The sequence below is a fragment of the Carettochelys insculpta genome, chromosome 1 (assembly GCF_033958435.1).
Source record: "Carettochelys insculpta isolate YL-2023 chromosome 1, ASM3395843v1, whole genome shotgun sequence".
NCBI lineage: Eukaryota > Metazoa > Chordata > Testudines > Carettochelyidae > Carettochelys > Carettochelys insculpta.
The window spans coordinates 51,399,984-51,427,871 of record NC_134137.1 but is presented as its reverse complement, the minus strand read 5'-3'; the positions used below and the strand labels follow the sequence as shown (position 1 = coordinate 51,427,871).

The window sequence follows — 27,888 nt, the reverse complement described above, 5'->3', positions numbered from 1 at the left end:
ATCCCAGTGTAACTGATGTACAGAACGATTGACAGCCTTCTTTTCCAAAAGCGGGTGACTTTAAAAGTGCCATTTCAATCACAATAGATAGCAGGCAACCTCCCCCCACAATTCCCCTTAGGTTAAAGTTTCCAAGCAGAACTGATTGCTACCATCTTCCCTAGAGACTACATTTTAATGAGTTTTATATTAAACCATATATTTTCTTTAACTTGTCTGGCAACACACCTCCAGCTATATTTGAATGTATATGAAATAAAAGGGGCTCAGGGAGAGCTTTTCATTAGACTTATTATACAGATATTTCAAAAAGCCACCTTCTATGAAATATACTGCACCAGCAAGTGTTCCTGCCAAGGTATTTTCTATTAACCAAATTAAAATCATATGTACAACCCCTTCCTGTTCTGTATAGGCTCAAGAATCCAAGCATGCATCTAAAAGAAAAGCATGACAAGCTTGTATGTTAGAACTGTCCTACCAATTCTCTCCCATATGCTATGCTCTAACTACCTGTAGCTATGATCTATTTGTAATACCTATCACTTCAGTGTTCAAGATTTTGCTTTTTTACAGATTCATGCAACAAAGGCGAGTATATAGTTTGCCTTGTTTCTTTTTGAATGGATCAGAATTATATCATGTCAGAAAAAGAGGAACAATAGAGAGGTAAAATCTTAGGATAGCATGAGAATGAATGAGCTTTGCAAATGAAAAACTGAGTTTGAAACTCCATGCAGGAACCCTGCATGACTCGAGCTCTGCAGAGCTATGAAAAATTATGACAATCCTATTAACAAATCAAGGTAGCTGTAACTAGAGAACATGCCACTGGCACCCTATTGTTTTATGAAAATGCAATTGTCTCTTTCAGACTGCAGGATAAAATTATGTAAGGCACTGCAGTGTATGTGAAACCAATAGTGTGATTTGATACTAATGAATGAGAAGTCAGCACATTCTAAATAAAGATGAGCATTACACCCCTCTCAGTTACCCCGGCACGTTACCTACATCAACTAGAGGACAGAGCACAGATTTAATCAGAGTAACGGCTAGATCTCTGCCCTTTCAATGAAGCATAAAAAGGAAGATGCAAAGTACCGTCTTGTCCAGGCACTGAAGGCAGTAATAAAGCTTGCAGCAGCACTGGCCCATCCTGGCAGGCTTGCTGAAAAGGAAACTGCCTTCATTCAGAGTGTAATTCCCAGGCAGCAGTAATGGCACAAAAGGCAGGTGCGCACTGCTGCAGGCTGTCACAGCTTGCATGTGGTTCCCTCAGCTCCCTTATTGCTCTTAATAACTTCAGGAATCTGGAAGAAGGAGGTGCAGGATGAGGAGGAGGAGCAACCAGAGTGAGCAGCGTCTCAGCGTCCTGATGTAAAAAGGGAGGGTCACTTTGCCACTGGAAGGTTCAGAGTGCGGCAGATCCACAGAGGCACAACAATAGAGCATTTATGATTTTCATCACTCTCTGAGGACAGACTCTCTTCCCTGAAAGCTAATGGCCATCAGCTGGCCCTACTCAAGCCTCTTCAGTATGATGATCTTATTCATCTGACACAGGTTTGCCCACAAAAGACCATAATGGGAAACACGATAACATGAACGCATAAAAGCAAAGCAAAAAAGGAGAGGGAGTTTTAAACTTAGCAGGGTAAGAGCAAAAGACAGTGGAACCTAGTTGAGAATCTGTTCCTCATAAAAGGTGGTTCTTTACTGTCATGGTACATTCCCAAATTATTTTTAAATAAATATATAAATAAAATAAATGAATACTGTGTAATTATCTACTGCTTTCAATCCAGACATTTCCAAATGTGTTATAAACATTATTTCTTACAACATCCCTGTGCCAGAGAGAAACACTATTTGCCCTGTTTTAGGGATGGGTAAACTGAGGCATGGTGTTGAGAGATGCTTACTGACACACAGACAGGAAGTCAAGGGTAGAGACCGAAACATAAGCCTTTTTGACGAGAAATCAATTGCATTAACCACTAGGCCAGCGGTGCCCAATAGGAATTCAAAGATTGCCATACTTGTGGTTGTCGTCTTTCCATATTTGCTACATTCTGTTCCCCCTGCTCTAAATAAACGCCCTCCCTCTTCCCCAGAGCCAGCCTTCCCCGTTTCCAGTTCAGTGCTATCGACTCACCAGAGCCGCCAGAATCGCCGCCGGGGCCGCCACCACACACTTCTCCTACCAAGTGGTGGGGTGTGTGTGTGGAGTGGGTGGCTGGCACTCCCCATGTGCAGCTCTCAGGAGGAGACACCACATGTGGCGAGTGGTGAACGTATTGGACCTCCCTGCTCCAGGCTACAGCATCTCTGTGGGGGTAACATAATGGAGTGTACAAGACATGGGATTGGGAGGCTACCGTTCCGTTCCTGACGCTGATTTGCAGTGTGTTATTCAGGGCTGGATATCTCATTTAGCACAGCAGCCGTGTGCCTGGGGGCTGGTATTCTAAGGGCATCTAAACATTCAAATTTTGTCCCTCCTCGGTCCCACTCTTCATTCAGCCTGGCAGACAGAGTCACATCCCAGTGGGACAGGTGAGTGCAGGCCAGGAGGCAAGGCTTCAGAGAGCAGGTCTCTGGATGGGTTTGTGAAGGGCCTCTGGGTAGTGAGGGTTGGGGGATACTGGGCAAGGGAGGCTTGTGTGGGGTATTGGGAAATTTTAAGGGGGAGGGGTGCTGAGCAGTGGGAGGTCTGTGGGCAGAGGGGTGCTAGGTGCCAAAAAGTTAACAGTGGTGGGGGACTCCCAACACAAGGTACTCCCTAGTGCCCAGCTGCCTCCAGGAACTCCAAGCCACCAAGGGGAACCGGTTGACATCATAGCTCGCTGCCACCAAAGATGGTACGAGTTAAGGAGGGCTGGGGACTCCGAGCCCTGCTTGTAGGGGCCACCAACATGTAAATCCAGACCTGGTGTCCTTGAGTAAATGACTTCACTTCTGCATGCCTCACTCGCTGCATCTACAGGACGGGAATAATGTTACCTTCCCTCCTTTTTGAAGCATTGAAGAGACTGGAGGAGGAAACAGGATATATAAAGGCTATGTATTATTATTATTATGAAAACAAAAAGCAGTCAAGTAGCACTTTAAAGACTAGCAAAATAGTTTATTAGGTGAGCTTTCATGGGACAGACCCACTTCTTCAGACTGTCCCACGAAAGCTCACCTAATAAACTATTTTGCTAGTCTTTAAAGTGCTACTTACTGCTTTTTGTTTTGATAGTGTATAGACTAGCACGGCTTCCTCTCTGTTACTATTATTATTATGGTATGGCTGTGGTTAGCCTTTTACTGCCTTTCAGAATACCTAGGCCCAAACGGAAGCTTTAATTGCTGGTTTTTTGATTTGCAGACTGGATTTTTTTATCTAGTTAGTTACTTGTGTTAGATGAGAATTTTATGCTAAATACGTAATTGAGTCTGTGACTGCTTGTGACTGGGTAGTGCAATCCATTAGAGTGCTTGTATAATTAACCCCATGCTTCTAAAAGGCTTTGTAGCCTCCAGCCATCCTTCTACTAAAATATGTTAAATGTGCAGTTATTTGTTAGTGATTTATCACTTTTCATAGGGTAAAAAGACTCACAATAGCAGAATCCTCTTCAGAGACCAGAAGAAGAATAAGAATATACACATACACAGAGACACACACACATTAGAATAGAATTTTTTTAATATAATGCTGAAAATAGACAAAAGAGCCTGTTAATTCACACCCCACCCCTTCCCTATTCTTAGGAAACATTTCTGCTGTGAATGTCAAAGGAGTAGAAACAGAAAAGTTAAATATATTATGTCATGCCCTTCCATGTTTTATTAAAATTAATTTATGAATATGAATGTGCATAACTTGAAGATGTTTTACACAAAACAGGTCACGTGACCTATCAATTTTACAGTTACAGTCTGCTGAATCTGTATATCTTATTTTGTCCATGTATCATTCTTGTATGCGATATTAGAAATATGAAGTATGGCTCTGTTTATAATTCTACATATACTAATGAGGGCCATCACTGTTGTCACAGACACCTCATGGCTCAGTGATCACCTCAATGACCTGAGAATAGTCTTGTTTGTCCTGTAAGCCCAAACTGTGTCTGATCCTCGAAAGACATATGACCATAACACTTGGTACTGGAATCCATCTTGAACCTGGTATTCTTCCATGGGGATGGAAAATGCCAAAGAAAGGATTCCCAGCAATGTGAAGTAATCAGCTTTTATCTTCAGCTGGCCTTTGAAACTGCCTGACACTCTCTAAGAAAAGACAAAGAACTTTAAAGAAGCTGTAGACACAAGTCAGAGCAAAAACCAACTCTGATTTGAAGCTATTACCTGAAGAGACTCCCTAGGAAGAAATACTGCAGAAAGGGATCTAGGGGGTCATAGTGGACAACAAGTTGAGTATGTGTCAACAGTGTGATGCTTCTGCAAAAAAAAAGCAAACATGATTCTGGGATGCATTAACAGGAGTGTTGTGAGCAAGACACAAGAAGTAATTCTCTCACTCTACTCTGCATTGATTTGGCCCCCACTTGCGTACTATCTCCAGTTCTAAGGCACCACATTTCAGGAAAGATGTAGAAAACTGGAGGAGATCCAGAGAAGAGCAACTAAAATGATTAAAATTCTAGAAAATATGACTTATAAGAGAAGATTAAAAGAATTAGTGTTGTTTAGTTTGGAAAAAAGAAGGCTGAGAGGGGACATGATTGCATTTCTCTAGTACGTAACAAGATATTACAAGGAGGAGGGAGAAAAATTATTCTTCTTAGCCTTTCAAAATAGGGCAAGACGCAATGGTCTTAAATTGCAGCAAGGAAGGTTTAGATTGGACATTAGGAAAAAATTCCTGTCAGGGTGGTTAATTACTAGAAGAAATTGCCTAGGACGACTGTAGAATCTCCATCATTGGAATAGTTAAGAACAGGTTACATAGATATCTAACAGGGATGATATAGATGGTGCTTGCTCTTGGTAAGAGGGCAGGGAACTGGGACTTGATAAACTCTTGATGTCCCTTCCACTTCTGTTTTTTTATAATTCTATGAAATAAGAACAGCTGTTTGGGTAAGAATTTGCATGTAACAAGTTTCTTAGTGGATTAGAACTAGATAAGCATTTTTTGTTCATTTTAGTTTAGTAGCTTACTTTGATCTTCACTTGCTACCACTTAAACCCTACTTTTCATATATAATAAAAACACTTTGGTTCTTTACCAAACCCAGTGTAAATAACTGTTACCTAGTGGAGGGAGCAACCACTCCACATATCCTTCCTTCATTGATTAACTGGAAGGTTATGGCAATACTGTAGCCATAACTTAAAAGAACTTACGCAATTTGTGCAGAAACAGAATAGAGCTGCTATTTTGAGCATAACTTTTAGCCCCGGACTTGCTATTTTGGGATACATTTGTATCTTGAAACAGCAACAACAGTGCAGCCATAGCTGAAAAGATTATTATTGAGGTTTAATCATCTTTTTGTAAAATGCTTTGTTATCTTCCAGTGGAAGATGTTATTATTTTAAATTCTGTAATATTCTATATATTTTACTAATATATTCTAAATTATTCCATATTTTTAGAGAAAATTTAATATTTCAAGCATCCTAGAATTACATCTGAGCAATTAAACTTCTGAGTGTGAATATCACCCAGAACTCAGGTTATTCATCCATCATTACAAAATACCCTGCAAAAATCCTTTCTCACAATATTTTCAGCCCAACAGAAATATTTTCAGCTCTTGGTAGAAATAACCTGAGAAATTTTATTATTATGAATTCCCAGTCCACTCTGAAGTGGAGCGCTGCACCTTGCAAGACCAGGCCTTAAAACCAGCATCTCTTTGCTTTGTAGTTGAATATTTCATAAACAGCCTTCTCCAGACAACATTAACACTGTCGTAAAGAGAAAAATCCCATAGCTCTTAATTTTAAGTCAGTGTTGTACACCCGTTTTTAATGATGTTTTGTAAATTTTATTCACATACACAAGATTGCTTTTCCCATATCTTTTTACGTGATTTTGCTCCTTGGTCTACATAACTATAAATGTAAAGCACAACTTGTTGTCAGGTGGAAAATAAACATCTGGATCTGCTCTGTTCCTGTTGAAATTAATGGATAAATTCACTTGCATTCCAGTGGCGCAAGATCTGACCACAATAATCACTCTATAGTGAAAATCAGTGGGAGTTTTATATAAGGAAGGGCAGCAGGATTTGTCCCCTGAACGTTTTAAAGGGATCCTGGGTTACTGAGAAAGCAATGCATGAAGCACACAAGGCCAGTCTGGAGTTAGGCCAATTTACCCTAGCTGGTGATCTGGCCTGTGGTCCCCTTCAGACGGAATGATTGATAGTCTGAGCAATTTCAAAAGCTAATGTGCTCTCCACAGGGATAATGGGTGCTCTGCAAACTTCTTTACTGGAGTTAAAATACTGCCGCAGAGATTCAGAAGGTTAAAATAGTAGGGAACACACTGTATTTTACAGTGTTGAGAAGGATCTTTACATAAAAGTCCTGGAACTGTGAGGCTTTTTTATTTATAGGACTTCCATGCAAGAAATATTTAAGTCTCCGACGTTAAACAATCCTGTGCTCTAGCTGTATTCTTTTAGCAATAATACAAAAGTATGAGAACTATGATGTGTGTCTCCAAAGTCTGCTGCAGATGATTCCATTTCCCATATAAAACATGTTTCACTATTTGTGCTCTTTGAAGCTTTCCTATAATCCTCATCACCATAGCATGGAGCTGCCAAACTAACATGAACGAATGTATTCTTACAATACCTGTATACTGTACAGAAGTGGATGTCTATACAGCAGCTAGATACCCACGGTTGCCCTGTGCCAGCCAACTAGGGCTTCCTGGGCTCAGGCTGTGGGGCTGTTTCTTTACTGTGTAGACTTCCAGGTTTGGAGTGCTGCTTGTGCTCTAAGATCCTTCTTGGTGGAAGGATCCCAAGGTTTGTGTTCCAGTCTGTGCCCAGACATCTACAGAGGAATGAAACAGCCGTGCAGCCTGTTGGCTGGCTGTGGGTTTTTCTTTATTGTGTAGACATGCCCTTAGCGTTGTCCCCACTTCACAGATGGGGAATGGACGCTCCAAGAGATAAGGTGCCCTGTGCCGCGTCACACAGGAAACTCCATCACCGACAAATGTTAAATCAAGGTGGGATGTGATCAGCGCTAGGAATTATTTGGGGAAGTTCTATGTCCTGCACTATGCAGGAGGTCAGATTAGATGTTCACACCGGTCTCTTTTGGCTTTGGAGTCCAGGAATTTCCAAGACTCCCTTCACTACAAAACCGTCCTTCCCCTTTTCTAGAAGTGGACGGTACTTCATTCACGGCACTCCTAAGCAAGCAGCTGCCTTCAGTCCAGATGACATATCTGAGATGAAGCTGAGGTTTGACAGGGACTGTGCTTCATTACAAATCTTCACATGCAGATGGAGCATTGAATAAAACATGTAAAAGCTCTCAAAGCCAGTTTGCAAGGACAATTAGCACCATTAGCAGACAGCTGGCACTGCCATTGAAAATCTTAACCGGGAACCAAACTTTACAAATACGCAACTGTGTTATACAAAAATAGAGACAGAATAACAGCTACAGTAACAGCTCCAAGGGGGCATTCTTGGTGTGTGAGTAATATGAGCCAAACTGTTAGGAGCTCATTATGACCAAGCACTGGTTGTACTACAGTAATGCCGAAGAGGCTGCAGTTGGAATAGGAGCCTTCTGGCGCTGTACAAACACAGAAGAAAAGAAACAGAAAGACAAAAAACAAAGCCATCTGTCGAGCCATGATTCCAATGCTTCTGTTTTTCCAAATCTCAGGAGGTAGAGAGAGGTTCAAGGCCAAGGGTCTGGCCCACTCATAATACACACCCATTGTTCAGATTTCAGTGCTCTTCCACTACTAAGCAGAAGGAAGAAGCAGTCTCTGTCTCTCTCCAGAAGTTCCAACACGGCAGCTCTGGCCAAGGTCAGAGATAACCCTGTCCTCCTACTCTCAGCAATGCTCCTTTTAATTCACCTGCAAATAAAACTGTATGATCCAGCGCTCAGGACACAAGACTGGACGTGTGACCATTCTTAGAGAATCATAGAAGTGTAGGACTGGAAGGGAGCTTGAGAGATCATCTAGTCCAGTCCCCTGCTCTCAGCAACCAGTAGCATCACCTTCAGCCCATGGTACATAGCTGGTGTCGTGGATGACGGCTAATATCCACAGGAGACAGACTGTGCCTTTGTGGAATTTCCTTAAAGTACCATTCTGCCTGAGTTTTAGGCTACTAGAGCAGAAAGTCAATTTTAAGGCACTTAGTTTGATTGTACCATGTGACTGTCTTCACTGTGAACACCATTAGATCAAATTCAAGGAGCACTAAGATCAACATTCTTGCGGCAACCATCCGATGCGGCATAACATCAAGTTTGAATTTCAAAGGTTGGAATAATATTAATGTTTCTTTAAATCAATTTTATTGGCCTCCCAAGTTATCCCACAATGCCCAGAACGTGTATGGTCTGCCTGCTGTCACCTCCCCTGCTCTCCAAGTGTGCAGGAAGTAGGAAACTGGAAGCCTGGCATTTTGAATTCAGTTATTTACGATCGCATCTAGCCATGAAATGGAGCCATTAGGAGAGCCAGGATCTCAGTTCAGCTGGTGGGCCAGCCCCCACCCCACCCCACGTGGCAGCTTGACTGTTGGGAGCAGATAGCTGCACATCAGAGAGCAGCATGTCCTGCTCTGCATAGGATGAAGGCTTTTTCCCTGCAATGGATGTAGCAAGAGAGGCCAAGAAACTTCTTTTCTGTGCTTCACATTTGTGTGGGACACCCCCTCTGGTGTCATGCAGTCAGGGGTTTAGTTCCTACCGCACCACACGGCTAGGCCCACTTCCCCCAGGCACAATGCGGCTGGCATGACAGCCCTGACCCACCATACCACATGGCAGCTGGGCTGTGGGGGTGCTGCATGCAGACAACGTCCTGTCCTGCCCTGTGCGGAGCGAATTATTTCAAACTAGTGGTTGTGATGTGTGAGCAAAATTATTTCAGAACAGCGGCCATTATTTTGAAAGAGCTTTGCTGTATAGACACACCCCTAAAGCCCACTAGCCCTGAATATTTCCCTTTTACATTTAATACAAATAGTTTAATGTTTGACCTTGTAAGGTTGTGAGAGGAAGGCCAGGCAGGGCAGGGGTTAAACAGAGCCTTGCCCAATCATCCCCATCTGGGTTCACTTAAAGCCAGTGTCAGGCCTGGAGGAGCATAAAAGGAGGGAAGCCAGCCCAGTTCAGGGCTGACCAGCCAAGAGGCAGAAGTTGGCTCTGTGGCAAGCAGGGCCCGAGCTAGAGCTGCCACCAGGTCAACCGCTGGAAGGCAGAGTCTCAGAACCCTCTCTCAGGGAACCCCTCTTCCACTGGAGGGGAAACTAGATTCTCGGGGCCACGCCCCGAACTCATCCTTCAGCCTGTAGCGTAGGGGCTGAAGACCCACACCCCGGGCGCCTAGGCCCCAGAAAGGGGGCCTAGCCACTAAGCCCCCTGCCATTGGCGGGAACCGCTCACAGACCTATATAAATTCATCTAATTAAATGTTAGGACTGCAACATTTGTATTAATTATATAGTATCGCTAGCGTGCTAGGCACTTTGCAGATGGTAAAATGATGCCACCCTGTCCTGAAGGACTTAGCATCTCAAAACGCTATTTACAGATGGCAGATAGGGAACTGGGGGCTGGAGGCAGGGTCAGGGTGCAACAGAAGGCATAGTGAAGGAGTCACAAAGAGCAGCCTGGGTCTTGTTTGTTCCATCATTTATATTCGGAGATGCACACACACACACACAAGTACCATATCGGGTTGTTTTTTTTTTAACTCAGGTGCTTAACTCTTATACATTTTATAGACCTCCTGGAAGAAAAGTGTTCTAAGATTAAAAAAGGAACTGAAAGAAGAGAGCGGGAAGGAGGGGTATAGCTCTGTAGGTCCGGGATGGAATTCAGTCATCGAGGGCTACAAGGGAGGGGGCACGGAGACAAGTGGGAGGACCTGAAGGCCGAGGTTATTTGTGTGACCTGGTTGGGATGAAGACAGCAAGTGTGTGTGGGTGTGCCGGTGCACACATGAAACATTGAAGTGGCTACATTAAGTTCCGTTCTCCTTTCCTGTCGATAGAGGTGTAATTGGTATTTGTATTAATTTACACTGAATGAATGTGATCAATATTTAATGCCCCACCACATGTTCCTTCTGTGGTGCTGGGGGCCAGCTCCCAGCAACAGTTCCTAATGGAATTCCTTTGGGACTTGTGGTGTTATAAGATGCTATGGGCATACGCCCTTTCCCTTTGTTGTGTTTTAAGCACACGTTTTGTGGCCACAGCTTTATGGAAACAAGCACTGACATTTAGAAGGCAGTATTGCACAGTGATGACTTCACTAGCTATATGGTAGGCTGCTGGGGCATTCTCATTGCCTCTTTCTGATTTCACTGGTGAGGAGTGAAATATTTTCAGTGGAATTCAGTGGGACAGATCTAGATTGGATTTGAGGAAGAAGTATTTCACTAGGAGGGTGGTGAAGCTCTAGAACGCGATACCTAGATCTCTAACTCTAGAGGTTTTTAGGTCTTGGCTTGACACAGCCTGGCTGGGATGATTTAGTTAGGGCTGGTCCTGCTTTGGGCAGTGGGCTGGACTCAATGACCTCCTGAGGTCTCTTCCGCTCCTAGGATTCTATGATTCTACAAACACTCGAAGGGACTGCTTAAGAAATTGAAAAGGGCGTAGCTGGGACATGATAGCTGAAAGAAAATAAAGCAGAGGAGGGAAAAACTAAATACTAGATGCTGGTGTAACAAAATGTAATTGGCTGAGGTTGGTAGAGGGTGTATTTGTCAGAGATAGCCATATTTTGACACTGATGTTAATCAGATAGCGGTGCTAGTTATAACACAGTGGTTGGGTGATGCTCAGGAAAGGCAAACTTTAGGGGGCAAAGAACAAACCTGTAAGGAGCCATCCTGTTTGGAGAAATGATCAAGATGAGGTGATCCAAGAAGTCTGTGATTTGATGAAAATCATCAAGGACCAAACTCTGTTCACATGACTGACCTGAGGAGGCCCTTTGAGCCAGAGAGGAGAGCTAGTCGGGCAATCAGAGTGCAGCCCAGGAGACATGGGTTGAGTTCCCTGTTCCAGCACAGATTTCTTTGGTGGCCTTGGGAGAGTCACTTAGAGCACATCTGCATAGCAGTTGGAAATGTGCTTCCCAGTGCAGAATGGGCTGTATGGACAGGGAATAGGGGCTATTTCGAAATAAGCTATAGCGCTTCCAGTGGCTCTAACCTGAAATAAGCTTTATTGTGCGTGGACACTCTATTTCGAAACAACTGAGTGCTATTTCAAAATGCATTTTGTGTGTACATGCTCTATTTCAAAATAAGCTATTCTGGAATTGCTCTTCCTGAATAGCTTATTCCAAAATAACAATTCTGTGTAGACTTCACCTAGGAGTGCTATAGCAGCATAGCTTCCTTAGACCACTCATCAGCATTAAAAAAACCCACCTCTACAAGAGGCAGTAGCTATGTTGTTAAGAGAAGCTCTCCCACCAACATAGTAAACTTGCTTTGCTCAAGGAGTAGCTCATTCACATCCCTAAATGCAATATGTTATACCGACATAAGCTGTACTATGGACAAGCCCTCCATCAGCAGTGGTTTTTAACTCATTGAGTTACAGCCCAGAAGATATTTGTTCACTCCTTTTTCGCAGAATCAAATTAAGCAAAACATGCTAATCTTATTAATAGTGATGTTGTTGCACTGGGAAATACAAGGGTAAAAACAGAGGGTTCAAATAACACCAAATTTCCCGGTTTGTGATGGTTAAAAACAAATAGAGCGTGCAGACCTTGTTGTTTCTGCAGCTGAAAAGTGTGGGCTGGCTGGGGCAAAGCGGGCATTGCTGGATGGGTAATGCTGGGATACAAAACCACGGGGTGGGAGGAGAGGTAGAGAGGAGATGAAGGCAAGCCTTACGGTGGGAGGATATAAGGTTGCAGAGGATGAAGATAATGCAGTCACTGGAGGAGCAGGATGGGTTCATGAGGCCCTGTAAATTTTGGCCCTGTATACTGCCTCCTCGGCATGTGTTTTTCTACAGATCAGCTGACTCGAAAAAGGTACATCCCCCATAAACCAAATCTGAGAAACTCTGGTGAAAGGGGCTCATGGAGAGGTTTGCACGGCTACTTAGTCTCACCCTGCGAGATGCACATCAGACCATCTGGGTCTATTTGTATCCCCTCCCTGGGGACATGTAGCCTATGGAATCTGTTAAATGGGGCACGGACCTGGAAGTGGGGTGGTGGTCTGTTTCCGCTGTCATCCAAGAATGTGGAGAGCATATTCCCTTTCCCCTCGCTGCAGTTATTATGCTAGAGAACCTCACTGCCACAGGGTAGAGAACTCCCTCTAATTGCCAAAAGAACTAAAGGGTGTTTCCCTCCTTCCAACAGCAGATGAAAGAGAGTCATCATCCCAAAGGGTCTCATGCCTTCTCCCTAGCTGACTTCTGAAATACAGCTCTCATCAAGGGAGATCCTGCTACACTGAGCTGCAGGGCCGGGGGAAGTCCAACATGTACCAGCCACTCACAGACATGGAGACAGAAGACTATTCCTCTCTTCTGCCTGCACAGTCTCCTCAGATCAAGTATTCTGGTAGGACCTACTACTTCCTCTGTGCTAGTGGAGCGAGAAAAGACCCTCTTCTCACAGAGGAAGCAGAAAGGACCTATTACTAGGTGTGAGGAGGGCCCAGCAGCAACGGCACTTAAAGCATGAAGTAGGCAGCATCAAATTAATTCCCCTGTCTCGCCCGGCAATATGCCCAGGCCCTGTAGAGCATTACATTTAATGACAAGTACTAGGGCCTGTTTGTCTGCATTCAGACTGAGACATACCAAGTGGTAAATGAAGAGTTAACTACTTAATAAAAGGCTGCTTTCTTGCTCTATGCCAGAAGGAGATATCTTTGAACATGCTAATTAGATAAATTCAGAGGCATAGGCATTTGGAAGTGGAACAGGTAGAAAAAATTATCTGCTGTTAATTGAAGGCTAATTATCTTCATCAAGCAATTGGCTGCCATATGTTTGGGGCTGGGGAGAGAGAAAGGAGAGACGTAGGGACTATAGGTGTGTGAGAAATGAATTAGGAATTTTATTTTCCTTGTTTTTCCTTCTGTCAGTAACAGCCCATGTTCTATGCTGTCCCCACTTCTGCATACTGACCTTAGATGGCCAGCTTTACAAGTCTGGCTTAGAAAGTAGGAAATACAGCATAATCCTCCCAAGCCCTTCCGCCCGCTCTCAACCCCTGAGTTCCTATGGACCAGTGTTTACCTAGCAATGTACAACAGTCACTGTTTATTACCTACACAGTCCCACAGGTGTGTGCAGCAATTTCTAAAGCACATAGGTTAGATATGGCCCCAGCACCAGTGTCTAAATTAATGGAAACCATACCCAGAGCAACAGATGAGAGAGGAGCATGGAAGAGAGCTGTAAAGCAGCCATGATGGAAAGGAAGATGGTTTGAAGAAGAGACTCCAAGGTGGAGAGGCAAAATAGTGGTGAATGGAAAACAGAAGACAGATGTAAAGGGCAGGATGGAAGCAAGAATTTTTCACATTTGACTCACAGCAAATCTCTTTTTCTAGCATGTTAACCCGTGGGAAGCTCTCGAGACATTGCTGCTGTAAAAGTGATGGAACTGTTGTGTTTAGATTTCTGTGCCTGGCCCACAGATGGCTTGTACCTCCTCAGTCCAGGGGCAGCACAGTTTAAAGGGGAAGATATGAGACTGGCCACCATATCTCCTTTGCTCAGCAACCCCACCAGCACCCTGTGCCCAGGCTGGAGCCACAATGCTCTCCCTGCTCCATTTTACCTCCAGTGGGATGGCTCTGTCCGTCTCCAGCTGCACCTCGGGCATGTTCGTCAGCTCTCCCTGGAAGTTGGGCTGGGCAGGGAGTAGGGTAGAGCTGCCTCTCATGCCGCTGAATCTGGCCCTTAGGGTTGCTGCTGTGTGCAGCACAAGCTGTGTGACAGAGCCTGGCTGGAGAGGAGGTAGGGGCTGCTTCCCACCCAAGCCTGGCTGCTGAGGACAGGCACTGAGTGATCTAGAAATGTGCCTGGGCAGGACAGAGGGAAGAAGACTCCAACTCCTCACCAGGCCCAGATGGGGAGCAGTCCCCACCTCCTCCCCAGCCAGGATCTCTCTCAAGCAGCCACCACCACGCTGCACAGAGCAGTGACCCAGAGTGGGTGGCATAGCAGCATTGTCCTGTCCCTGCTGCTTCCCACCCAGGGGCTGAGCATGCCAGTAGGCAGGCGCAGTGGGAGACAGACAGAGCCTCTCTCCACCCCCACTCTACAGGCAGAGCAGTAATCTGAGAGGGGGGTGTCAGCCCCCACCCCACACATCATCTACAGGAGGGGGCAGCAACCCTGGGCACGCGTGCTGCTCTTGGCATCTGAGCCAATTTACAGTGGCATGCGGTGGGGACTCCGACATGGAGGGAGGGGTGGGACCACGTGGCTGAGGCTGGAGCCAGAGACCTGCTGTGGAGGCTCCTGCTGTGGCGCAGAGCCAGGACTAGAGCCCCCACCCCGCCACCATCCCCTGGAGGCTCCTGCCACAGTGCAGAGCCAGGGCTGAAGCCCCTGCCACGGAACCTCCTCTGGGGGGCCAGAGCCCCTGCCACAGGGCTCCCTCTACCCCTGGACTCCTGCCATGATGTGGGGCCAGGGCTGGGGCCACAGCCCCCACCGTGGAGCCCCTACTGGGATGTGGGGCAGGGCTGGAGTCACCCCCTACTCCCCAGAGCCCCCCTCCTCCCCCAGAGTCCCCTCCATGGGGCTGGAGCCAGAGCCACGCTCCCTGGAGCCCCTCTGCAGCACACAGCTTTGGTTGGAATGCCCACCAGAGCGCAGGCACTGGGGAGGTTTGTGTTCAAAGGCCAATTAATGTTTTTGTTGTGGTTGAGATTTGACCCCATTGTTCTGAAGCCCTAATTATACCAGTGCATTTTTACAGCATTATTCATAAGAATTATAGAGCAAACTGGCACATGTGTCACTGATGGGCTGTTTATTAATGAAGCGGTTGTAAGTGGGACTATTAGTGACTTTAAAAAGTATCACGGTCACTCAGACAGTACATAGAGGCCAAAAGGTCAAATTTCGGCACTCCGCCTCAGAAAGATTGCTGCCCCTGTCTACAGCCCGACCTCATCCTCTGCAACATTGTTTTCACAGTATGCTGGTTCTGGCATCTCCTGCTCCCCACCACTTTCTAGAGTCTCATACCCAGCAGAGCCAATTCACCTAAGTTGCAAAATGCTAGTCTCCTGCTCAGTGGCATCAACATCCGCTGTGGGCTTTGGGGAAAGGTGGGCCCAGCTCCGCACCTCAGAAGGGGTGGGGCTAAAGTGGAAGGGGTGGGGACTAGGGCTTGGCCCTCAGCACTGCCCACACCTGGGCTCTGGCGCCGCCCCCTTCCCTCATAACCTTGCGCGACGGTGCAGCAGCAAAGCCTGGAGATCCAGCAGCCACTGCTGCCAAAGCAGAAGTGGTGGCAGCCAGAGCTCTGGGCCCGTTTGAAACACTGGGCCCAGGGACAACTGGCTGCTTTGCCCCCACCCCTGTTGGCAAGCCTGCTCTTCGTCCTAGAGCTATTTGGCTGCCACCAGGTCAAGTATTTGCTAATGAAGAAGAGAGGGTCCTGGAGGCAACTGTAGGCAGGGGAATTTTTGGTAACGCGGTGCTGTTGGAGCCATGCTGCCGAGGAGCGTAGCCACAAATGCTGCCGTGGAGCCTCTATGCAAAAAGCTCTGGCCTCCTGCTGGAGCTCCTGAGACCTGTACGGCTCCTGGGGAAGCCTGAGAGCCTGGCCCTAGGGCCTGTACTGCAGGAGAGTAAATGCCACTAGACTAATAAGGAATAAATCTTTTTCCACTTCATCCTCCTCCCGCTGGCTTTCTTTACAATGTTTGCAGGGGAATGGAGTGTTCTAAAGTTCGTATGAGTCCGATGGGAAAACACATTACACTGGTGCACTAGGGTTCATTCAAAGGACAAAACCACTACCCTTCAGACACACCTACAGAACAGTGTTTGAACAGAGCAGGTAGGGGCACTTTCCTTGGCTTCGTTATATTTCTCTGAACATTGCAAAAGATTCCTATCACCACTTATCTGATTTGCAGATCTATAAGTGACATATTTTATACATACCTTCACACAGTGGCCATCCTTATTAATATATCAATTAATATATCAATTTTGGTTTTGATTGGATTACCTTAGTATTTGTAAGATCCCTGTATTTGCCAGTCAGCGCCACAAGGAATACAAAGGGTTCTGCAAATGCACACATGTCCCTCCTTAGGGATAAAGCTTGCTCTGCAAAGTTCAATTAATATTTACAGCTATCCATACATAAATAACAATAATTAGACCTGACTGGAAAATCTTTTGTTGTGCCATTTTCCATCAGAGAATACAGTTGTACTGAAATTAAAATGCTTCATGAAATCAGATTGATTTTACTGAAATTTTATTTTGGGGCAAAAGTCCCAAAACACTCAAATTTTTCTCTTCAAAATGACTCTGTTTAGAAAAGATTTTTTTGTATTATATAATTATTATGACAGAATAGTCATTTTTAAAAAATCGTACTTGAGATGGAACTTCTTGTGAAACTTTCAGTCCATTTCAAAATGTATAGATTTAATTCCTTACTGGAATAAAAGGAAATATCAGCCCCTCTGAGAAATGGAAGTTCAAATAATAACAAACCCACACATTTTATAAAGAGCAATTCCTTGCAACTATTTTGTTTGCAAAAGCTGGGGAATCTCTGTACCTACTTCCATAGGTTCCTCATTTACCCAAAGCACCAGCAGTTTAACAGGATAGCTGCTCCAATGTTTTTCAAACTCATACCTAAGCTGGAATTGGCAGAAGAGGAGTTCCTGCCATTAACACAGACCTTCCTAATGCACTGGGGTGGTGTGGCCATGCTAGTGTTCAGCAAGGAAAGCTATAGCTAGAAATATAATAGAAATATTTAGATGTTGTTTGTTTACATAAATAGGAAATTTTTCTTCCAAAACATGTCACTCTGAGCTGCTCTCCTGTAGATGGTGCTATTGTTACTTCTAACAGGCAAACAAGAAAATCCTTTGGATTTAACACAGGACTTGAAACTGGGACAGAAATGTAATTGATTATCAGGCTAATCTAGCTGGTGGAAGTCAATGGTGAGCAAAATCAGTCTGTTTATACAGTACCATGTGAAATGACCTGATGTTCTTAGTTCAGTTCCTAGTAGGCAGTTACTGTATTTTAGGCAACATACCATCACAACTGGCATCTTCAGCACATAAGTGGACAATAACATTAAACATTATGAATATGAAATACTAAGCAGGAACTACCCAGTTTCAGATACATTTGAACTGCCCTTGAAGTCAGCAGGAGCTATGTACACACATCTGAGGGCAAAATTTGAATTTAGCTAATTAGTCTGCTAATTAAAAAAATTAAAATTCAGCTTTTCACAGGCATAGCAATCATTACCATTCATAGAATCATAGAACACTAGGACTGGAAGGGACCTCGAGAGGCCATTGAGTCCAGTCCTCTGCCCTAATGGCAGGACCAAGTACTGTCTAAACCATCCCTGACAGACATCTATCTAACCTGTTCTTAAATATCTCCAGAGATGGAGATTCCACAACCTCCCTTAGCAATTTATTCCACTGTTTGACCACCCTGACAGTTAGGAACTTTTTCCTAATGTCCAACCTAAACCTCCCTTGCTGCACGTTAAGTCCATTGCCTCTTGTTCTATTCTCAGAGGCCAAAAAGAACAAGTTTTCTCCCCCCTCCTTATGACACTCTTTTAGATACCTGAAAACTGCTATCATGTTGCCCCTCAATCTTCTCTTTTCCAAACTAAACAAGCCCACATCTTTCAGCCATTCTTCATAGGTCACATTCTCTAGACCTTTAATCATTCTTGTTGCTCTTTTCTGGACCCTCTCTAACTTCTTCACATCTTTCCTGAACTGCAGTGCCCAGAACTGGACACAATACTCCAACTGAGGCCTAACCAGCGCAGAGTTGAGAGGAAGAATGACTTCTCGTGTCTTGTTCACAACACATCTGTTAATGCATCCCAGAATCCTGTTTGCTTTTTTTGCAACAGCATCACACTGTTGACTCATATTTAGCTTGTGGTCCACTATAAGCCCTAGATCCCTTTCTGCTGTAGCGATTCCTAGACAGTCTCTCCCCATTCTGTACGTGTGAAACTGATTGTTCCTTCCCAAGTGGAGCACTTTGCATTTGTCCTTATTAAACTTCATCCTGTTTACCTCAGACCATTTCTCCAATTTATCCAATTCATAACTGGCTAGTGGCCTGTGTCAGAACCACAGCTTTCATTTTCCTTTGCTCTCTGACTCTAAGTCAGCACCACATTTGACTATCTATTCTTCTAGATAACAAGGGGATGGTCTGTTTGAATAGTAGTATGGAGGTTATATGGGGAGCGTTATTATGTGCGGCAAATTCCTTGATACTTACTAGTTTTACAACAGTATTTTAAAAACTTATCAGTGGAAGAGGAGAAAGGAACATTAGCCCTGAGACAAATTTGGACATTTATCTGAACTATATCAGATCCACTCTGAGGCACAGTAAAAAATGTTCAAATTTTACATGTGCACAGAATTGTTCCTTTTCTGCAGATTTAGATTCCCACTGATCTCAATGGATGTTGGATCAGGCCTGCAGCAAGGTGAGCAAGACATCACTGTACATGCAGAACACAGAATTTTCAAACACTCCTTGCTTGGACAAATTAAAACTAAATTCTTCAGGAACAAGGCCATGACTCTCTCCTTAATGAGGGCTGGTCCCCTGGCAAATTGAAATTTAACTCAACCCTCAAACATTTGGCCTTTAAACCAACAAAACCAGTTATAATGCAATTTTTAATGTGTTTTCACTTTTCCTTTGGTCAAAAGCAGGAGAACTGATTTTGCGCACACTCTTTAACAATACACAATTTAACTTTGGGACAGAGGCCAAGCAAAGATATGCTCTTAAGGGTCACTAACAGAGAGCTAGCCGTGTTAGTCTGTAATCTATCAAAACAAAAAAAGCAGTCATGTAGTGCTTTAAAGACTAACAAAATAATTTATTAGGTGATGCGCTTCTATGGGACAGATCCACTTCTTCAGATCTATAGCCTTACCAGAACAGACTTGATATATAAAGCACAGAAGTCCAAAACTTGTTATCAAGGTTGCCAAATCTGAAAAATTGTTATCAAGGTTGGCAAATCAGATAGGACAGCAGAAGGAAGGGAACGTGTGGTGGGGAAGCCAAGCGTTAGGTCAAACATCAAAGTATGTGAAAGAGTCCTTATAATGGGTCAGGTAATTGCTGTCCCTGTTCAAATCACTTGTTAATATGTTGAATTTGAATATGAATGCTAGTGCCAAACATTTTCTTTATAGACAGTTTTCTCCAGGACACAACTCTCAGGTCTTTACCAGAATGGCCCACTCCAAGAATGGACACTACAGTATGAATCACTGTCGGCCAGATCAATACCGCTCTCTACCGGAAGCCCACTGACTGCTACACTTACCTACATGCTTCTAGCTTCCATCCTGCACACACCACAAGATCCATCATTTACAGTCAAGCCCTGAGATACAATTGCATCTGCTCTGATCCTACTGACAGAGACCGAAAACTACAAGATCACTACCAAACATCGATAAACCTGAAATACCCACGCTTTATTACCTATAGCCCCCAACTCAAACCACTTCAACGCATCATTAAAGACATACAACCTATCCTAAATCATGATGTCACAGTCCAGAAGGCCCTAGGTGACAGGCGTGTTCTCTCCTATAGATAACCTCCCCAACCTTATGAGGATTCTCACTAGCAACCACAGACTATACCACAACACTACTAATTCTGGAACTTTTCCTTGCAACAAGCCCTGTTGCCAACTTTGCCCACATATCTATTCTGGAGATATCATCACTGGACCTAACCATGTTAATTACAGAATCAGGGGCACAATCTCCTGTCCCACAACTAATGTTACTTGTGCCATCATGTGCCAACAATGCCCACACACTATGTATATTTGGCAAACTGCTAAGACTCTCTGCCAAAGAATGAATGAACATAGAGCAGACATAAAAGATCTCCAAATCTACAAACCTGTCAGCCAGCACTTCAGTTGAGTGGGCTACTCTGTTAAAGACCTGAGAGTTTGTGTCCTGGAGAAAAGAGACTTTAACAATCATCTACAGAGAAAATGTTCAGAACTAACATTCATATGTAAATTCAACACATCAACAAGTGGTTTGAACAGGGCCAGCAATTACCTGACCCATTATAAGGACTCTTTCACATACTTGATGTTTGGCCAAACACTTAACTTCCCCACCCCATGCCCCCCTCTTTCTGCTCTTCTATCTGATTTACCAACCTTGATGACAATTTTTCTGATTTGTCAACCTCGATAACCATTTTTGGACCTCTGTTCTTTACATATCAAGTCTGTTCTGGTAAGGCTATAGTTCTGAAGAAGTGGGTCTGTCCTATGAAAGCTCATCACCCAATAAATTATTTTGTTAGTCTTTAAAGTGCGACATGACGGCTTTTTTATTTTCTTAAGGGCCACATTTTCAAAAAGTTTCTAACTGATTTAAGAGCCCACCTCCCACTGAAATTCACCAAACTGTAAGTGACTCTGTGTCAAAGTCACTTAGCCACATTTCAAAATTTTACCCTTAATGATTTCAATGAGAAAACAATTTCAAAATGGTTTCATCTTGCACTGTGGAGGGGACCTGAACAAGTTTTAAACAAATTCCAAAATCATGCTACAGCACCCCTACAATACCACACTTCCAAAAGAGCACACATTAATAGTTGTGTGCAGGTAGCTCTCTAGATTTGTTAGTAATGCCATGGATAAAGTTGCCGTTACCATGCACTGAAAATTAGATCTGTGGTCCACCTGCCTGATTTCTAATACAAAAGCAACAGTAGAAACATATTCTCTTTCTCTCTCTGCTGCTAGACATGCACCCATACTTTGTAGAATCCCTGTTGCAAGTTCTGAATGATGCATGAGAGGAAAAATCCCTCTCCAGTGGACATAGCTGCGCAGACTCTGCTATACCCTTTTGTATTTTCGTCTGTGTTAATCAAGGAGTCTCCACAGTCAGCTCAGAAAAGAGTATCAAACACACCCCGAAGACTCTAGTCTGGAAAAAAAAAGACCCCTCCACTGCAAATAATAAACTAAAATACAATAAAATAAAAAATTCACATTTCACAAAATCCTGCCTGACCACCCAAATTCTCTCTCTCTCATTCAGAGTCTCCATCCAGTCCTAGATCAGCTCCCACTGGAGACAAAGCCCAGCATCTGATGGTCACTCAAAAGGCAGCTCTCTCCTGCCCCATCAAAGCCACAAACCAAATGTTAAAAAAGTACATCTAGCGTTTCACAATTGTTGTGGAAGATTCGAAGCGCAGCTCTCTTTAACCCATCCCATGCCAAACGTATAGTATTGGCTGTTCCAAACTTAGAGACAAAATGACTGTTCTGGGGTGTTGCAGAAATCCTGGGCCTGACCCACTGAGACAGCTGTCTGCTCTGCACTGCTCCAGTAATACAAAGCTGTCACAAACTAGCTTCACCTGGAGGGGTACAAAGCAAATAGAACAGAGCAGTGACTGTGGCCTCATATCCCAGAGCAAGCAACTTTTGAGGCAAGTGATAGTTAAAATCCTCCAAGAGTACTGTGCTTCCCCTTTAAATCCTCCCAGTGTTGTCTTGGATTTAGTAAACAGATACGCTCTTCTAATCATTCCATTCCTGCTATAAGGGACACACTGCCGTACCGAGATACTTTTATATATCTAAGGGAACCGACAGGTTTATCAGAGTGATCACGGTAATTTGGACGACAAGTGAGAATTACTCAGCCGGTGGTGAAAGGGAAGAGCACAGGCAGAGTAGGGAATTCTCTTTTCCTTTCTGTCCTCTGCCCATTGAAAGATTAAATCTGACCCATGTGCACCTTTGTTGCGACTGTCACAATTTAAGTGAAACTGTCCATCTCAGTGCTGACGTAGAGGGTTGAGGCCTTTAGTTTCTGCATATCTGACATCCTCAAATCCCTGCTAAAACCCCTCCACCTTCATTGCAAAGGCATCAGTGACAGCACGCTCCTTTATCCGAGTGCCCTGATCTTCGGTACTCAGCTACACAGTACCTAATTATAATACTCTTCTCATAGCAACCGTTACAATGAAATTATACACTTGGCTCCCAAGAGCAGCATTAGAATGAGGCCTGGAGTAATGAGTAGCTCACACAGATGACTAATATTGAGACTCAGTGCTCAACACCCTCACGAATGCTTTCTAATGGGGTGCACTTACCTTCCAAAAGAAATACTGTGTTGTTATAGCAAAGACATCAAAGCCACGACTGGCTCTTCTGAGTTCCTCTTGAATGCAGCTGAATCTCCTGGATTGCTTATCACACTTTTCCTTCAACTGCTGGATGAACTGCCTTTCGGCCTCTCGACTTGGCAGATCTGACTTGGTGGGGAATCCGTTCCTTGGAACAACTGACCTTTGTTTAGGGTGTCCTAAAAGATTAAATTAAAAAAATAACCACTACAACCAAGACTATAACCAAGCACTATATGTGCACAGATACACCCTTTCATGCTTTTAAGACTCACAGAATGCTCCTCAGGAGTAGCCTGCTTCACTCACACAAAGTTTCCAGTGAATTTACTTGTAAAAAGCACTAGCACATCAAAGCACAAGTTATTCCTTTTGGCTTGGTCATTTAAGGAGAGAAGGGTACATCTACACTGCAGATTAGACACCCACAGCTGACCCACGACAGCTCATGTAGGCTTGTGGGGCTCCAGCTAAGGGGATACTTAACCACAGAGTAGATGCTCAGGCTGGAGTCCAAGCTCTGGATCCTCCTCCCTGGCAGGATCCTGGAATCCATATTCCAGCCCAAGCCTGAACATCCACACAGCAGCGACACAAGCCTCTTCGCCTGAGTTCTGCAAGTCTAAGTCAGCTGCCACAGGCCAGCCACAGGTTTTTAACTGCAGTGTAAATATGCCCCCAGTGTCTCCCACACATTGTTGGGCCCCTTGAGCTCCCACCGAGGCAAGAGAAGTTGAGGACAGTCAGCCCCTCTCAGGAGGTGCTGGTGCATGGCAGGACTGGGCCAAATGGTCCTCCTCTCATTAACAAATCTGTGCCCTTGTTAGCATCTTGTGCCACTTCCAGTTACATACAAGCCAAGAATCAATGGCAAAGGCACATACCGTCAGACAAATGTTGTAACCTAATGGAAAAACTAAAGAAGAAATAGGGTAGTTGTCAGGTATGTTTGCCCCCTGCATACAGTGCAATATATGTGTTAACAAATTCCAGTTACAGGACCTAACACAGTTGTGCAACCCAGATGAGAAGAATGGAGTTGCACATATGTCACTGAGGAAGGAGTACAAAGAAAATAGGGTTGCGTATCATCACCGATAGCTTGTTTCCTGCAGTTTTAGAACCAGGGATAATGCAAGAGGAAGAAAGAACCCAAGGTGATGGGCACTGGTGAAGATGAGTTTATGGGGTTGGCAGTTCAAAAGCTGCTCCGGAGTCCCTCACCTCCTAGCATGGGTTATGGCATTGTCGTATTTCACTCTTCATCTCCACTCTGCATATTTTTAAACCTCCTCCTTGTCCTGAATGAATGATTGTAATGGGTTAAACCCAGATAAAGTGGGTTTTCTGTTGGAAAGCAGCCAGGCGAGCCAATGGGAAGAGAGAGGGGGAGTTTTTGAACTGAAGTAGTTACCTGCTGAGGGGGTTTTTCTTTTATGAGGCTGGAGGGAAGAGACACAGAGATGTTTAATTCTGAGCAGGCTTAAAGACTTCAATAAATGTTCAAGCTACAAGGAAATCAGGGCATACAGATATGTAAATGGTAAGGAAATGTTTAGTCAGATGTGATCAGGTTATTTTTTATTTTGTGTTTGGTGTGGGTCTTCTTAGGCTGGCTGATGGGCCTCCCTGTACACTGTAACTTTTAATCTGAATCCAAGGGAAGTAATTCTCTGTGCTTTAACCCACCTTTTTTTAGTTGCTCTGTAACACAGAGCAATCAAGGATGCTTTATCACATACATCTTTTGCTTTGTTAATAAATCACCTTTCTTAAATGCAATGACTTTTAAGCATCTGGGTATATGCATGCCTTCCGCTGTGCCTTAAATACTGAGTCTGGTCTGGTCTGGCTACGGTCTGAAGAAGCGGGTCTGTCCCACGAAAGCTCACCACCCCATAAACTATTTTGCTAGTCTTTAAAGTGCCACTGGGCTGCCTTTTTGTTTTGATAGTGTGTAGACTAGCGCGGCTCCCTCTCTGTTGCTAAGACTGAAAGGTGAGCTATCAGCTTACAGCTTCATTTCCTCCTCTTTGTTTGCCAGTTCTCTCCTCAGGGAGGGTTAATAGCTTGGGGCCACCCCGCAGGGTGGCATGCCAAGTGCGCGCGCGCCTGGGTTTTAAAGAGGGCTGTCCTCACTTGGGTCGCAGCAGCCGCCGCCTCCCAGGGTCAGGTAATCTGTAAACTCGGGAAGCATTTAAGGACTCTTGCAGGCTGCCCCACCTTCTGCACGCCCAGTGTCAGGAGTGGGGAACAGCCTTAACATCCCCTGCACGCTGAACAAAACCCATTTCAGTCCTGACATCCTCATCTACTTTAAATCTCAACTTGGGTCTCACTCCTCTCTGATCCCAGACTGTAGTCTCAGAGGTTATAGTCAGTGACAGGGAGCAGAAAAATGTCACATGCCTAGTTAATAAGTGTTACAGTAGAGGATAGACTTGACCTATTTACCATATCAAAAAAGGGAGAGTGTGTGTGTGTGTGTGTGAGTGTGTGTGTGTGTGTGTGTGTGTGTGTGTGTGTGTGTGAGAGGGGGAGGGTGCTAGAGGAAATCAGAGGTGAAGAGAGACCTGCGTGTGTATGTGCATGTGTGTACCATGAGTGTGTGGATGGCAGGCAAAGGTGAACAAAGACATGTATTGTTGAAAGGGAAAGCTTGGGTGTGTATTCTTGCAAGGGAGTATCTATTTGCGAGGAAAGGCTGGAAAGGGGAGTTGGTTACATGGCCCTGCTAGATAAACATAGGACACTCATCTCCATTAAACGTGGCAGAAAAGAATCCTTAATTCTGCAGCCATCACACTGATAAGACAAATCTAACTCAATCACAAAGGAATAAATAGCTCTTTCACACAGCAGTGCAGAACCCCAAACTGATGTTACAAATGAATGAGCTTACGTCTCACACAACTGTCAAGAACAAACAGATTTTTTGCACAAAAGCCTCAAGAACTTTAATTCTCAGGGAATTCACTGACCTCATTTCTTTCAATATGGCAAGAGAAAATAACTGTAATTTTTGTAGGAGAGTCCGTCTACGCACCAGTGACATTACACAGTCTCACAGGTCAGCATTGACATTTTTGGACTCTATTTACAGATATCATTCACATATTGTAAATGCTTAATAATCCTATTTGAATGTGGAATCAGGTTCTTATACCTGGAAATGACTTAACTGAGAGCTACAACCCCCCTCAGCATTAGCAATTAATTGTGTACACAGCACATGGCTGAAAAAGAGGCCAGAGTTTGCAACATTTCATAATTAAGCACCTTATCATTATGGTCCTATGAAATTCATGGTCTATTTTGGTCAATTTCACAGTCGTGATTTTTTTTAAACAGTTAATTTCACTGTTTCAGACATTTACATATGAAATGTCACGGTGTGGTAATCACGGCCACCTGAACCCAAAGGGAGGGGGTGGTGGATTGCAGGATTGCTACCAGTACTTCTGCACTGCAGCTGGCCAGGGTGTTGTCTTCAGAGCTGGGTGGCTGGAGAGCAGTGGCTGCAGGCTGGGCACCCAGCTTTCAAGTCAGCGTCACTGCCAGCAGCAGCACAGAAGTGAGGGTTGTAAGACATGGGGAAGACATCACTATTTTGTGGGGAAAGGGTTGGCCTTATAGGGGGGCAATTTCCCAGCACACCATGTCTATACTCCAGCCAACACAAGGACCCTTTAACTCCCAAGGTCTGAACTGGGAGCTGGGGAAGGGCTGGGGGGACTTCAGCAGGGGCTTCTACCGTGCACCAGTCCAGTGGGGCTGAGGAGGGACAGGACCTCCTGTTTCCCTGCAGAGTCTACTCCAGGAGCTGGTCAGACCCACCTCTGGAAGCCTACCCTGGCCACAGGAAGCTGTGTTGCTGTGCTGCCTGCACAGCTGGATTCTCAGCCAGCAGCCACTGAGTTTCCTGCACCCACAGAGGTTCCTGCAGGTGGGTCTGACCCCTCGGGGAGCAGCCTGGGGGGAAGAGGAAATCCCATCGCTCACAGCTCCACCAGACTAGTACCTGGACCCTGGTACTCTGTAGGATTTCACAGGGTCAGGGAGAGTGGGTATGAAATCAGATTTCAAGGGTCATAACACATTTGTTCCATAATCATGAATTTGGTAGGGCCCAAATTATGATGCAGCATTACATACTATAGTGATGGTGCTAAAGAAAACCCTCCGGCAGTTAAATAGTTGATCACTTGTCAGTCAGGCTCAGCTCTGACACTCACTGCTTTGTACCCATTTCCCACACCGCTGTGTCTCCTCTCTATTTAGAGTGGCTTCAATAAAGGGAATAGTGTCTTCCCGTATGTATGTACAACACCTGGCAAAATAGAGCTTCTTCCTGACTGGGCCTGTATGTGCCACCACAGTGCAAATATTTAATAATAATGGTGTTTGTCTTCTTGACACAAAAGTCTTCCAGTGCTTAGATGCCATGGTGATGAATACCACAAAACTCATACACACACAATACACAATTAAAAAATCACCTTGAAATCTGTCAAGGTCAAATTAAGACAAACTATGAAATTGTTTAATCCTACGCTAGATTTCCCTTGCCTTCTGACATTTGAGATGTGCCTCTCTAACTTGTCCTTGTCAATGGCATAAGTCATCCTTCTAAATTAAACTGTGATATTTTCCTCAGGGATAAATCTAAACTTTTCAGTTTGCCTGGGTTCGAAAAGCAGCTCACTAAGCTTCTTCTGCCCATTGATATTTCTGTTCTGTTGCTCTGCACAGGATGGGAAGACTACCAGTGATGCTGTCCCAGATCTACTTCCTTTTGGCATGAGAATATGGGGTGCTATGGAAAAGCAAAACCACAGCCACCGCACTCAAACGTCATGGAACCATTAATACCTTCAAAATCCCTAACACTTTTTTTAGTTCACTGTTTGAACTATATATAAAAATTGTAACAAATCCCAAGTGATATTTAATACAGTTGATGATCATTTACATTTGATACAGGAGTTAACACATTTTTTATCTTCAGTTTCCAGAAGTAGTAATTGTAAGGAAGCCGATAATAAGCCAATTGGACAATGTTAGCTAGCGCAGTACAGGCAACTTAGAAATCATTAAAATAGAGGCAAGGGCTCTAATCTTGCAATTACATTCATGTGGATAGTTCCCTGTGTCTGTGCAAAGCCACCTTCTTGCCGTACCCCTGATCAGCTTGCAGGATCAGGGTTATATAGTGACAGATTAGATGGAG

The 27,888-nt window shown here is 44.3% G+C and overlaps 1 protein-coding gene across 1 annotated transcript in view; it reads right to left on the bottom strand.

The window, feature by feature from the left end:
• MTUS2 (microtubule associated scaffold protein 2) overlaps window positions 1–27,888 on the bottom strand; it is a 495,583-nt gene that overhangs the window by 53,798 nt on the left and 413,897 nt on the right. Inside the window, exon 7 of the mRNA XM_074985997.1 lies at window positions 22,626–22,837. Coding sequence (XP_074842098.1) covers window positions 22,626–22,837 — 212 coding nt within the window. The remainder of the gene's footprint in view (window positions 1–22,625; window positions 22,838–27,888) is intronic.